Source organism: Puma concolor, chromosome B2, assembly GCF_028749965.1.
Source record: "Puma concolor isolate L17-30 chromosome B2, mPumCon1.1.hap2, whole genome shotgun sequence".
NCBI lineage: Eukaryota > Metazoa > Chordata > Mammalia > Carnivora > Felidae > Puma > Puma concolor.
In genome coordinates this window covers 139,824,947-139,840,535 of record NC_141671.1, presented here as the reverse complement: position 1 = coordinate 139,840,535, position 15,589 = coordinate 139,824,947, and the positions used below count along the sequence as shown (strand labels likewise).

Sequence of the window (15,589 nt, the reverse complement as noted above, 5' to 3'; positions counted from 1 at the left end):
TTCTCTTGCCTGTAATTAGTGTTTGGGAAGATTATCTAGCCCATTTCTTTCCCCAAAATATATAATATGTATCATCTGAAAATGCTAAATGTCTTGATTATCTGGTTCATTCTTTGCACTATTTATGATGGTGTTCTATTTTTTGTTTAAAATTTTTTTGAATATTTATTCATTTTTGAGAGAGAGAGAGACAGAGCACGAGCAGGGGAGGGGCAGAGAGAGAGGGAGACACAGAATCCAAAGCAGGCTCCAGGCTCCGAGCTGTCAGCACAGAACCCGACATGGGGCTCGAACTCACAAGCCGTGAGATCATGACCTGAGCCGAAGTCAGACGCTCAACCGACTGAGCCACCCACCCAGGCGCCCCCGATGGTGTTCTATTTTAAAATAATGTTGGTAGGGGGCGCCTGGGTGGCGCAGTCGGTTAAGCGTCCGACTTCAACCAGGTCACGATCTCACGGTCCGTGAGTTCGAGCCCCGCGTTGGGCTCTGGGCTGATGGCTCAGAGCCTGGAGCCTGTTTCCGATTCTGTGTCTCCCTCTCTCTCTGCCCCTCGCCCGTTCATGCTCTGTCTCTCTCTGTCCCAAAAATAAATAAGCGTTGAAAAAAAAAAATTTAAAATAATGTTGGTAGAAAAAAATATTCTCAGTTATTAAGTACATGTAATTCCTTTACAGTCTCTATTGGCTAGCTTTTAATTTTTATAGGAAACACTTGCCCATTGTCTTCACAGTCCTGATTTTCAGATGTCACTGATTAATGGAGTTTTGTAAAATACACAATTTTCACAAAATTAATTCTTCTTTGGGCTATAGTTTAAAGCTATCTTAGTTGTTGATTACTCACATATAAACTATTCAGTTTTCATTCTTTTTTCAAAAATAATGGAATTTTGTTTTACCCTAATATCTTCATTTTAAAGATGAGTTTCACGAAAGTCATTAAAATATTATTTCCTGATCAAGATAATTTTCCTAAATTACATGGACTAATATTTAGTATAACAGCCATGTATTTTTTTCTCCTTTGTCTATCTATATTTGGGCCATTACCCACTCTTGAATATCCCCTAAACACTACACAGAAAGGCAGAAGCGAAATTCAAATTTTTATCATTTTGGTACTTATGTGTTGACTTCTAAATGACTCTTGACACAGGATCTAAATTATTGGAGAGTGTTCAGTACCTCGTTTAGCCAACAGACTGTTCTTCTCTCGACATAATAATTACACTTGATCATTGTTTAGCAGCAAAAACAAACCAAAAGTAGGTATTTGCAGTTATAAAAGATAATTGTTTAAAGGTTATATTTCAAGCCAAGGTATAGATATATTTATTCTTGAACCATGACCTGAGTCACTGATACACTTAGAGCATGACGTGCACTTTCTAGCTACTGCAGAGCCATTTCTAAACTATTATGTCTCACTGACCTTTCTGTGCAAAAACTTCTCAATCTCTAATCAGCCACAATACATTAATAACTGATGATACTGAGCTATCACCCTTTGAGTTTTGTTTTCCAACCCTGGAGAGAACACATGCCACATCAAGGGAGCCCTGACTATATAGCAGTAAGGACACTGAACTCCTCATTCAAGTGCGTGGGATTCTGGTTCTGACTCTGCTTCATCCTAATTGTGCGGCCTGGGATAAATTAGTTCACTTCAATGATTCATTAATCAGTTGATTTGTTTACAAAAATAAAGATAAAAAGGGACACAGAGAATAGTAAACCAAATCCAGAATGACAGCTGGGAAGCTCTTACACCACTACTTCATTCTCTCCACCAAATGACACGGCTAATCGATCCTGGTTCTTACTGTTAAAGCCAGATTCAACCTGAGAATCCCCTCAACACAATATTCAAAGCAGCCATAACTGACCAATTGGGAGTTGGGATCTATTTCCCATTTGGGGGCTAGATAACCAGGCTGTTCCACCTCTGGAATTCTGTAACTGTTTGTACTTATTCAAACTATGTTTTTTATTTATTTTGAGAGCGAGAGAGACATCATATGTGAGGGGGGAAGGGAGCAGAGGAGACAGAATCCCAAGCAGGCTCCATGCTATCAGCGCAGAGCTCAATGCCGGGCTCGATCTCACGAACGGCACGCGAGATCATGTCCTGAGCAGAAATTGAATAGGATGCTTAACCAACTGAGCTACACCCAAGCGCCCCTCAAAATATTCTTAAATAACATGAATATTTGAATCATTTATAAAATAATGACTAAATAACTAAAAATTGTTAGGATTCGATTCTTAACTAGAAACTCATTTTTCTTCACTAGACTCTCATTTAACCTTAATTTGATTGAGTTATCATGCTCCTCTTTGTTAAATGTAGAGAAATCTACATTCTTCGGTGGGGGGGATATATATATATATTTTTTTTCTTAAGCCAGTGTGCTTGAAATTACATTTTTTATTTTAATAAAAATTACATTTTTATGCATTTTAATGATTTGAGCATTATGTTTTAAGTAGATGTTTGCAATCAGGAGACAATTTAACTCCCATTTCTTGGTATAGCATACATCTCAAGAGGGGAAAGGGCTAAATTTTAAATTTAAAAAAATGAGTAAATAGCATTTTTCAACAGTAAATTTTTAATGTGATGTTCTCAAAGAAAAAATAAATGGGAGCAGTAAGGAATAATTTAATATTAACCTTGCTGCAGATTGCAGATACTTATAGCAGCTTATATTTATTAAACATCAAAAAGACAAACCCAGCAAAATAAACAACTTTAATAAAAAGTCTATTTGGGGTGCCTGGCTTGCTCAGTTGGTAGATACACCTGCAACTCTTGATCTCGAGGTTATGAGTTTGAGCCCCATATTGGGTGTAGAGGTTACGCAAAAAATAAAATCTTTTTTTAAAAGTCTATTTGAAAGCTATTACCTACCATAAACAGCATTGAGCTATTGAGTGAATACATAACTATAAATCATCAACACATGTAAGACATCTGAATTGAAGAAAACTATGTGCCATCAGTTTTTTACAAATCTCTTTAGTGATGGCATTATCCTTAACCTAGGCCGTAATCCAGGTCTGCTACTACTTACCATCCTTGTGACACTAAGCAACTCACTTCAGTGCTCTCTGACCTCATCTTCCTCATTTTGTAGAAAAATAGCATAGAAAAAGTTCAGAAACTGGCTAAATCTCTGACTTTCTGGCTCTCTCCCACGGGCATCTGACTAGTGGTAGGGGTTATTTGCTGCTTCTGATTTCATCCTGAATTTCCAGTTGCTCTCTGAGAGAAAAAAAGCAGTAAACCTATTTAAATTCCTAAATTATCTAAAAATGATGCACATGTGATAGATATGTGGCTTCTCTGTGTGCAGGTATATGCCTCTTCAAGCAAAATTATGTGAATTTAGAACTTCAGTGAATTAGTTTTTCTAAACAGGACTCATTTTGTATTTTCCTAGATTCATTTCTTTGGGCATGAATATTATCATTCAGAACATATTTAACTTTTCCCTATGAGCCAGGTACTGGGCTAGATGTTGGGAATATGTTAGTGAATGAGGAAAACATTGGCCTGTCCTATTTATGGAGCTTACATTTTAGGAAGACAGACAAATCATGTCAAAAGCAAGTAACTAAAAACTGTAATAAACATTATGATGGGTGTGGAGGTCAATAGTATAGTTTAGAATAGGGGTTGTAAGGTAAGGTCACTCTGAGTAGGTAAAATTCAAGTTGATACAAAGTCTGAAGACACTGATCAAAAAAGTGTCATGATATGGTCCATCATTATTATTACTAATACCACTTTACATTGGGCTTACATTTTGTTATTGACAAAATGGTCTCACATACATAATTGAATGAGTCTCACAAGAATCCTTTAGCCCCTAGGACAGAGGGCGCCATCTTACAGCAAAAGAAATGGACTCTCAAAGAGAGGAACAACTGTTGTAGGGCATCAGAACTATATCTATCTGATCCCAAAGGTCTTCTGATCCCAAAGGTGTTGCCCTTTGAACTGTAATATGCTGACTAGTAGTACCATTGCTTAGTATTTTCTTCATGACACTACTGTAGATTTCTATAAACCAGCTAGAGAATTTGAGACAGAATGAGAAACAGTAACCATTACCATATGCCTGAATTTTCCCCCAGAAAAGCAAGATAACTTCCCTATCATTTGGGCCCTACCAGGAATATGGTTTTTACACTGTATCCTACCAATGATCTTTGTTCCAAGAACAAAATTCCAGTAGTCTTATTTGCAACTTATAACCATTTTCAGTAGAAACAGTCAACACAAAATAATATGACTAAAAGTACACATGGTATTAATTTATTAAAACTGATGGGAAAACAGATATTCTTTATAAAATTTGATATGAGAAAACCAAATTTAGTTAAAATTAAAAAGAACATTTCCAGTAGCAGAAGCTATCACTGGTAAAATTTAATAGGAATTTATAAGGTAAAAAGAAAAAAATCAGAATTTTACTTAGAAAAGTATCCTAAATAAAGCAGCTTTGGTAAAATTAAAAATAAAATGGGGGCAAAAAATGGAGGAAAAAACTTAATCATGATATCCAAAAAACTGTTCAAGGAATTAACCTGATTGAAATAAGCGGGCTCTCTGCAAGGGAAAAAGACTTCAGTGAAAATTCACCATTTTCAGTATGATTCTGCCCAAAACTTCCACAGAGTCAAAATTTCCATTGCATCTTGATGTCTGGAATGGAAAGGCAGGGTCAAAAGTTAGTATGCAATCTTCTGGCAATATTCACCTGCCTCGATGCTCTCCTCCACTGGGTAGGAAATCTGGCAAGATTAAGCAGGTATATATATATCACTGAGTTGGGTCCAGGTTTTCCCAGACCACAGTAGCAAGATTTCTGTCTTAACTCTCTCCGCTTTACCTCCACACTCTTGTTGAACCTGTAGCTCTCATGGCATTTTCCTCCCAACTGATTTGTGGAGTTGCCAGCAGACATTTTTCTGTTTGCCAGCCACTTGCTTTTCCTCTTCCTGTCTCCTGCTCCCAGTGCGAGCGAATGCCTCCAAGTTCCCCCAGGCCTATCATCAAGTTACCTAACCTCTGTAACTGCAGTTGCCACCTCTCAACACTGCCAGTGTTTCAGCTAAAACTGCTGGTTGAATGTCGCCAAGTCCATAGGCGCCGTCTTGTGCCCCAGCCACAGGAGTAGTTCTTTTTAACTCCATTACTGCTGCACTGCACCCTTCCTTCCCCTACCTACACGTGAGTCTGTGAGGACTGAGTAACAAAAGGCTTCCCATTGCCTTCGGGTAGCTCTCGTCTTGTGCTACTCAACTTTCTCTTCCCTTAGGTTGAGTTCTTTACAGGAAACTCCTCAATCCCTTAGACTTTGGACCCCAGAGTAGATGGGATCACGAGCCATCCAGTTGTGCCTGAATCCTAGGGTGACTATGGCTCGGGCCCATGCTGGGATCCACCTCCACTAACTTGTATTATAGATGTTCCACAATCTGAAGCACAAAGATGCCACCAGATGAAACTATAGATTGTTATACCTGTGGGGTTTATCCTTGTTATTTGACCTCTCTACACCTCTTTTGACTGACAACCTTTCCAAACAAGCACATATCAAGGTAAATATTTTATTTTTTAAATAGAAATAGCAAATGAGTTTTTGTTACCGATTACTAAATGTTGAATGTATGGTACTACTTTCTCTATGATCTTTCACTACTGTTTTCAGTTTGCAAAAAAATAAAACTATGCAACGAAAACTTAAGACCTTTAATAATTCAAGGTATTTTATTTCTCTGTCTTAAGATTAATGTTTCCAGCTGCAATCAAACTATATTTAATTATGCTGTTATTTAAGAAATAAATCTTCTTTATCACTAATATTTCCCTCTCCATTGAAACAAAAAGTTCTTAAGTTTGAAAGGAAGAGCAAAAACATTTACAAAACCAGTTGAGTGTATTTGGTTAAGATTTCACCTTACCATAACACCACTTTTCAGTATAAGATCAGTTTAAATAGTGTCAACATATTACTATTGAGTAGAAAGACCAACAATATTTTTAAACAAAAGCTTAGAAAAAAAATCTATTTTTTATTACTCTGTACTTGATGATAACCTTAGAAGGCAATAACACAGAGAATAAAACCTAAATGATCCATTTCCAGAACATTTTTTTTTAAGAATTCCTTTAAGACAATAAATATAGTTCAGCCAAGAGATGTCTAATTTTTTTCTGTAATGCCACCGAAATTATACCGGATCACCATTTCCTGACAAATCCTCCCATAGCAACCATTTTTGGGGTGTATCAATCAACCCAATTTCACATGGGCCATAGAGCTCAAGAATCTGAGGACACCAGATGGAAATATAAGTTACTTCAGTCACCAGGACTATCTCAGACCGCAGGCTTAATCCCAAGAGTGGGTGGGAAAAGAAGCCTGACCAAAAAGTCTTTTGCAAAATGCTTGGGACAAAACATTTAAATATCATTATAAAAGGTTTGTGTAGACTTGTCACGAGACAAGTAATATGGATCACAGTGTTCTAGTCCGTGTACAACTATGAGGACTGAGGAAACCAATCAGGACAAGTCTGTGATGGTTTGCCTCTCAGATTTTGCTAATGTCATTTCAGAGCAGAGTTTACTTCTATTCCCCAAACATGCCCTTATTGCCATTTATTTGTCCTCAGTTCCCTTTCCAGCACATCCTACCAGCTTCAACAGACAGGATCAGCATATAGTGAGGAAAAATAACAACAACCACAACAACTATCATTTGCAGAATTTAATTTATTTACACTTCAAAAACAATGCTGTACTGATTACTTGTATGGGTATTCCGAATTCCTACTTGTATTTCTCCTTTTAAAGACTCTATTTCAAGCAATTGTTCTACTTAATCTTTAGTAAAGAGATCTTCAGATGTATTTCTACATAAGGACTATATAGTTCCCTGTGCCTTGCCAGGTACACTAAGACATGAAGAATACTTGGTGTAGTTTTGCTCCACTACAGCCTTCCACATTCCGGGTTTCTTACTTTTCCACAGTAGGACTTGTTGGGATGTAATACGATCAGGAATCAGCACTCGATATACATGCTAATATTTGCCAGAGAACTACTCTCTGCCAGATTTTTACCTTGTCCCATCAAGAGAGTTACCCCCGGCAGTCACATAGTAGGAGATAAATCCTTGTTCTGGCTAGGGAATTCTCCAGGGCCTCAACAATGAATAGAAATGGTCAAAAAAACCCCGAGTGAAATGCATAGAAAAGATAAATCCAAGTAAGCCAAGATATCTGTGAACTAAATTTCTGGTTTAAAGACAAGTTGTTTTTTGTTTGTTTGTTTTAGTTCAACTTTTGAAGAAAAGTATGCGAGGCGATGTAGCCTTTGAGAAGGCAACCTCAAGATTTTAGGTAGTTAGATTTAACTCTTTGAAGTTTCTCTGAAATGTCACACACCTGTATTTACTTAATTGAGATCTTTTGAAAAAAAATTTTATTTAATGTATCTGCTCTTATTTCTTTTTAGGTCAGTCTCGATTCTCGAGTTAGAGAGGTGATCAATAGAAATCTGTTGGATCCTAATCCTCACATGTATGAAGATGCCCAACTTCAGATATATACCTTAATGCACAGAGATTCTTTTCCAAGGTTTTTGAACTCTCAAATTTATAAGTCATTTGTTGAAAGTACTGCCAGTTCTACTTCTGAATCTTAATTTTCATTAAAAAAAAAAAAAAATCATTTTGGAGGGCTGGGATGGGAAATAAAAGTAGTTCACTAACACCAGAAGCTGAGTTCCTGGAGAACTACAGTTTAGCATTCCTCAGGCTACTGTGAAAATACAACCATATGGTCTTTGTCTCCATTTTTATCAAGGTTATCCATGGTTAAGTTTGGAGAAAATACCACATAAGACAATGAATTGCCAAATTGTTTGTTTTCTTCAACACTCATTCTACTTGCAAGCAAACTGTATTTGTAGTCCTGTGAACAGTCTCCTAGTGTATCCCCCGAGGCTGCATGTACAAAGTAGAGCTGCTTCATTTGCCACGTAGCTGTTGTAATATTTAATCCAATGGCATAACTTATATCCGTGTTTAAGGACTTTTGTGCAATATGGTCTTATAGAAATAATTGCCAAAAAATTGGCTGTGGTTTGCATTTTTAAATATAATCTAAGACAGAAAAAGCCAATTTTTTAGTTGTAACAATGGTATTAAACATGCTCTATACTGTGTTCAGTACACTCATTTTGAAGCCGATATTTCTGTACTTGGAAAAAGAGCTATTTATCTATGTTTGTTGGGAAATCCTGATGGGGGATTCCTCTGGTTGTTCACTGCCAAAACTGTGGCATTTTCTTTACAGAATAGTTTGCTATGTAAAAAAACAAAACAAAACAAAACAAAATTTAAAAAAACCCAACAAACAACAAATAATAAGAAGAAAAGAGAAAAAAGCACAAAACAATTTGAAGATATTCTATCTCAATGACAAATCAGAGTGATACTTGTTTTTAATTGTAATAGAACACAATTAATCTATGTATATATCAGATGTCCAATACTGTAATTAATTTATTAAAGACTGGCTCTCCAGTTCTAAAATGGTTGTGTAAAGTATGTACTTCAGCAAGAAAAAAAAATACTAAGCTCAATAACTTAGTTTTGGAATATAAAAAAAAATTTAATAAAGGAATGCCTACATGTAGCATCATAAAATATTTTGATGAGTAGCATCTGTCCTGTGGCATATTTTCCTTGAAAGCAAAGTCTAATGAAAAGCTAAGTTTTTAACTGAGAAAAGTTTTGTAAGGGTTACGCAGAAGATAATTCTCTACTTCAGACCTTAACTGTTTTCATAGTATCTTCAGAATGACTTATTTTAAAAATGTTAAAACCAAACTATTAATACTCATCCATAATTGAAAGGCAGGACAGTGCTCAAATCTTCTAGCTGCCATATTATTTTTTATAAGTACCACTAAATCTTTAAGACAAAATACTTGCCTGACATTGGCATATACTTTTGACATTCAAGAAAACAGTATCCTATCATGCACACACACAAAAAGTCAGTGTCATATTTATATCAAGGTGTTACATTTGAATATTAATATCCCCTGGAGGCTATTTTTTTAATCTTAAACTTAATAAATATAATATTGAGTAACCTAACATGAAAGTTTTAAAAATATTTATATCCACTGAGAATACTGGGCCTTATATTAAGGATGATATTAAAATTATAGGTTTTCTTTGCCATTTTTTAACTACCTCTCATTTTTTAATTTATTAAACATTTTTAAAATAAACAAGTTTGGGGTTTTCTTTTTAAATTTTATTTTACTTGAAAAGCTGGCATCGTAAGTTTCTTTTTCCATAAACTTAAAACATTTCAAGAATTGTTTTTTTAAGTGAATTTGATTTTCTAATTTATATAGAATTCAGGAGATATGGTTAAAAGGGCTATTATCTATTCCCTATGCAAATATTTTAACTGTTGCAGTGTTTGACAAAATGGGATTAAAAAAAAAGTTTGCAGAGTAGAAAACAAAATGTTCTGTTTACACTGGCGTTGCTGACTATCCTATCATATTCAGCACTTTTAAATACATTATTTATGAAAATGTAGTTAAAATACAAGATAGGAAATATTTATAATAATCATTTCTTTTAACAAATGCCTGTTTTTGTCTGAAAGTGTTAGTGTGTTAAGACATACTTTATCAATGTCAGTAGATATTTACTATTTGAATAGTTTTCAGTAATATGTTAAAGAAAGATAGCTATGAAGATGTTTACAAAAAGTCCTATTTTTTCCAAAAGAGTGAAGAAAAACCTAAAAGAATCATCACTTCTATTGTGAAGCTCTATTGTTCCTAAATTATTTAATTTTTTCTTGATTAGAATTGAGTTTATTATGCTTCTATGATGTATACACATATATGTTGTAATATCATACTTGTTGCTATGTTTGAGGCACAATAAATTGGTGCACATGACTAGAAAATATGTAATATACTATGATACACAGCATGCGTCAATCTTTTTAAATGTAGACTTTATATTCTTGTTGTTACTATATATGATGGTGACCTGCTAGTCATAAGTTATCTTTATAAGATACTTTGGACTATTAGATGAATTGTCTGTTTGACAATACCTTTAATATTTTACCAAATGTAAAAGATAAGGACCCTTCTAAAGAGTCCTAATCTCTAACCTGGGCATTTGTAGAATACAGACTTTGAAGTTAGTGTATCCTTTTGAAACCTGATTAGGAAGTTGCATTGAGAATGATTCTAGACGAGATTTACACATTGGATATTGGTAACCATGTTATGTGAGCATTTCTGCGCTAAATTCCTATGGAGGGGGGAGGGTTTCTCATTTAATTTCAAATCGTTCAAAGTTTCTATCTAAGAGTATGTATATTTGCAACTCTACCAATTTTTAAAATATGGTATAACTCCTTCTGTTTTAAATACAGAGCTATAATAAACAAAAATCCCCCAACTGGTGTCTATGCTACCATTCCAAGAGCACAATATTTGTTATGGTAGAATTTGATTTTTCCTAGTGAATATATTCCTCCCAGGGGAAAAATTAGCACTTTAGAAAGTACACTTTGTGTTTCAGATCGTCAGGACATCTTTGTATACTGTTAAAATCTGCTAATGCACACAGAAAGAGCTTAATGCTCTTTCTATAGTGTCTAAATTCAGATGTGTCTATAATGGAAAGAAAAGTAGAGGATATAGATCATATATAAATACATGTAACTAAATTGGAGAGCCAGACTTCTTCAGAGATGGATCTTGTAACATAGATCACACTAATAATGGCCAGATGATGCTTCTTCTTTACTCTGGATAATTGTTATTATGTTACCCAAAGGTAATAAAGATGCCCCGACAGAGTTAGAGGGCAGCTCTAAGCACAATGGGTGCGCTGGCATATGAACAATAGCAAAACACAATTTTGATATCAATGTTATGGAGCGCAAAAATCAAGACCATAATATGGTCTTCTTTTTTTTTTTTTTAATCTTAAAATATGTACATAGGATGACCAGTTCTGATATTTGGTCATGGTGCATGGGTGTTTATTAGTATCCTTTAATGCTGCCTAGGTTCTTACTTACAGAATGAAATGTATATCATATATTCACCTGATAGTTCAGTTTTGCAAAAGGACTATAGAAATAGGTAAATAATATTTATATATTAGGGGCAAAAATACATTTTCACCCCATTAAGCTGATTTAAAATAAAACCCAATTCTTAATTTTGAACTTACCCATTTGTTTCTATACACTTTTAACATATTGAAAAAATGTCATATCATAACTGTGACAAATTATATTTGCAAAAAATACAACATATCAGATGCTTTGAGGAATAAATATACAAGAAATAAATTTTAAATACAATCAGAAATAGGAAAATAAGAACTCTTTCAAAAGCCACCTACAGTTTCTTAGATCTTAAAATGCCTATATAGAACCCTATCAAACATTAATTTTAAAAACTTTGCACTGGATACATTGGCAAATTATTTTGAAAGGTAGTAAAGATATTTTCTTGTCTGTGTATTTATACTGACAGCTTATGACCGTAATTTTCAAAATAATATTAAGCATTTATATTTGCATGCTCTTTTCAATTCTTTTTAAATTTCTGACCAATATAAAATGCTTATTCTTCTGAAAAAACAGTATTTAATCTGTAGAAATTTTAGTTATTCCTCACTTGCTACAACTGCAAATATTTATCAATAAAACTGATAACCAAAAACTTGACTTCTCATCTCCCTGTAACATTCTTAATAGTATCCTTGCAACACACGATTGTGCACAGATTGATCTTTTTGTTCCCAAATGCCAGACTTTAATTTTAAATTTGATTTTAAGTGACATGTCTGTGTCATATGACTTTGGGCAAATATTCTATTGAACCTCTCTGAGCCTGTTCCCTCATCTTCAAATGAGAAACAGAATACTTTATTTACAGGGTAGGCATGAGAATTAAATAATGTAAACATGGAAAGAATGAAGTGTTACATATAACATTATTATTTTATCAGTGTTCTCCAGCTCAATAATTATTCCTACTTCATGAATGTTATGAATTAGATGCCACTATAATGCACTTTTCCCATATTCTTTTGAAACCGTACTTTAAAATCTGATTTAATTATTCATCCAAAAAAAACCACAAAAAACCAACCTGGGCACCTGGGTGGCTCAGTCAGTTAAGCGTCCGACTTTGGCTCAAGTCATGATCTTGTGGTTCATGAATTTAAGCCCCGCTTCGGGCTGTGTGCTGACAGCTCAGAGCCTGGAGCCTGCTTCAGATTCTGTGTCTCCTCTCTCTGCCCCTCCCTTGCTCGCACTATCTCTCTCTCTCAAAAATAAGTAGACATTAAAAAAAAAAAAATCACAAAGAAAGAAAAAACTGCAACCAAGCTGATTTTAAGATGGAAGATTATATGAATTTGTTCCTGCTTTGTTCAATAGTATGATTCACGCTCAGTTTTCAGTTCATGAACATCACACTGAATCTACAATCAAGAAGTAGGTTTCTTTCAATGATACACATACACAGATATATGTATATAGATGTGTGTATGTGTATAAATTGTATGCTTAAAATAAATGCTTAAATAAGATAAATCATTTGAAAATTTTATTTCCAAAGGGAAAAAACAGTATTCCCAAGGACAGGAAGAATATAAACATCAAATAATTCGCCAAATAAATATGTGGAAGTAAAGCTAAAAACTAAGTTATGAGAGATGGGCCATTAGAAAACATGGATACTGTCACTGGAATAGAAAGCATTCTAGTATGATTTTGTAACTAATTTTACCATGAAAATATGAAAATTAAAAAAATGGTTGTGTGTTCATAAAATTTTTCATTAAACCTTTTATTTTAGAATAGTTTTAGAGTCACTGAAAAGTTGCAAAGATAGCACAGAGAAGTTCTATATACTGCACATCTATTGAGACATTTGTCACACCTCATGAAATATTGATGCATTAAGTCACGCTTATTCAGATTTCCTTAGCTTTTACCTAATATCTTCTTTCTGTTCCAAGATCTCATTCAATATACCCATTTACTTATCATGTCTCCTTAAATTCCTCTAAGCTCAAACATTTTTTTTTTAATTTTTTTTTTCAACGTTTATTTATTTTTGGGACAGAGAGAGACAGAGCATGAACGGGGGAGGGGCAGAGAGAGAGGGAGACACAGAATCGGAAACAGGCTCCAGGCTCTGAGCCATCAGCCCAGAGCCTGACGCGGGGCTCGAACTCCCGGACCGCGAGATCGTGACCTGGCTGAAGTCGGACGCTTAACCGACTGCGCCACCCAGGCGCCCCTAAGCTCAAACATTTTTTGTTGTTGACCTTGACATTAGTGAAGAGTACTGGTCTAGTACTTTGTAAAATGTCCCTTAACTGGAATTTGTTGATGTTTTTCCCATGATTAGACAGGTGTTACCAGTTTTTGCAAGACCACAGAAGTAAAATGCCATATTACTATCATCAAGACTCATCACTGTTCATATTGACCTTGATCATTCAGTTGAGGTAGTGTTTGTTAGATTTCACTGCCACAGAGCAATACATTATTTAATAAGTTATGTTAGAGGTAATTTCACTGGACGTTAACGCTGAGCTTAAAAAAAATTCTGAGCAGATTTTTCAGCACTGCTATTAGGTTCCATTAAATACTATGAAGAAATTATAATAAACTGGAAAGTGAAATGGAAAAATGAAACTCTGAAACTGTTAGCTTGAACATTCACTTAATGGAGGTGAAAGTGATTTTTTTTTCCCTTGAACTACCTTCACCTTATCCTCTACATCTTTGGGTAGTAAAGATTTTAGTTTAATCTTCAGAAGAGGTAATTTAAATTAATAATCATTTTGCTGAGTGTTTTTCTATATTGCCCTCAGTTGAATAATGAACACTGATTATTGAAACATTGTAAAAGACTTGATTTTTTCCCCTTTGCTTTAACCGATTTGTCATACAGTTTCTTGTATATGGTTTTAGGATGTTTGCTAAATATAAAAAAAAATTTCAGTGTGCTTGGTTCTGTAAAATTTATCATATCGAATGTGTGCAATTGTTTACTACCATGTTCATTGTACTTAATAATTTATATCCACATTTTGTACTTCACTAATATTAGTGGACCATGAAGAAGTTTTGAATGCATGAATGCAGCTTGAGACACCATACTTGGTTATTTTGCAATGTCAGAATAATTGTAGGTACTTATAAATTGAATAGATAATCCAGATTATTTTCCTCCAATTTAAGTTGTTTTGGGTTTTTATTCCCCCCGTCTTTGAATTTATTTTATCATTTTACCTATGTACAAATAATAGACTTCCTGAAAATGCTAGAATCTTCAACATGTAATAATAGAATTTGAGCATGACAATAATGTAAGAAAATTCAAAAGTTTCAACCTTTTCTTTTTGAGTTTTCTAAGTAAATCAAACTACAGCTGTTTTCATTTGATTATTGTGGAAACCTATGGATATTATTGTAAAATACACATGCATCACACTTTTTAAAAATGTTTTGAATTAATAAAGAATTCACCAATGTATCCTTAGACAAGTTACTGTTTCCTCATTGGTGTAACACTATAGGAGTAAAAGGTACACTTATTTATATTACCTAAATTGCTTATGCTTATGAGGGAATATAATTTCGGGCTGGATTCTTTACAGTGTTCCATAAGGTTATTGCTTATTACATTTTTTTCACCTTTTATAAATAATAAAGTATATTCTTGAAATGACTTGTTTCGAGAATTCAGCTGAGAGATTTATCACATTGAGTTCAAATGGCTTCCACCATTTGTGTTTTTTTTTTTTTAAATTCAAAGTTGAGTTTAGATTTGGGAAATAATTATTTCTAATAAAGATTAAAAAATGACCTCATCGGTCCTGTTCTATACTCGGATCAGAATTAAAATAAAATGGGTTTCAACCCACTATCTTAAAGAACACTTCTATAAAGTAATGTGGCTTGAATACACCAAGTGAAACGAATAACTGAGATGATTAGTTGGAGTTTTTAAGTAGCAAAACCTATTTCTGGTCTGTATTATTTGGAGAGACATCTCATCCCTCCATTTCACTTTATATTTGTATGTGGAGCTCCGGAATGAATACAGGCAATGCAAACGCATTCTACAAAAATTTTATACTTCATCTCAGTAGTGTTGAGTAGACGACTTAAGAATGACTTAAACTTGTCAAGGGCTCCTGTATTTACCTTTTTTTTTTTTTTTATAAATCAATTGCAATTTTCAGTATTTCAGCTCTCTCAACAGGGAACACAGTAGACCCTGAGCAAGCCAGTTAGTGGGAGTTCCCAGTGAGTCAGCCCTTGTATCCCTAGGACTGTCTTGATTATACTTATTCCCTCATATCCATCCCACTGGTGGGTTGTAGAAAGATCTTTAGAGAAATGCAGAGCATTACGCCAATAAACCTCAGTATCCCTGGCACCAATCCGCTATCTTAAGGTTTTTGGAGAGAGGGAGATGG

General features: G+C 34.4%; 1 protein-coding gene and 1 long non-coding RNA gene across 3 annotated transcripts in view; one reads left to right on the top strand and one right to left on the bottom strand.

The window, feature by feature from the left end:
- Positions 1-11,810, top strand: part of RGS17 (regulator of G protein signaling 17) — a 95,982-nt gene extending 84,172 nt beyond the window's left edge. For both annotated transcript variants that reach the window (XM_025925670.2, XM_025925669.2), the window contains exon 5: positions 7,534-11,810. In XM_025925670.2, the coding sequence (XP_025781455.1) occupies positions 7,534-7,722 (189 nt within the window). In that variant the 3' untranslated portion in view covers positions 7,723-11,810. The remainder of the gene's footprint in view (positions 1-7,533) is intronic.
- The window catches only part of LOC112862376 (uncharacterized), a 155,882-nt gene that overhangs the window by 117,067 nt on the left and 23,226 nt on the right, over positions 1-15,589 (bottom strand). The window lies entirely within an intron of this gene.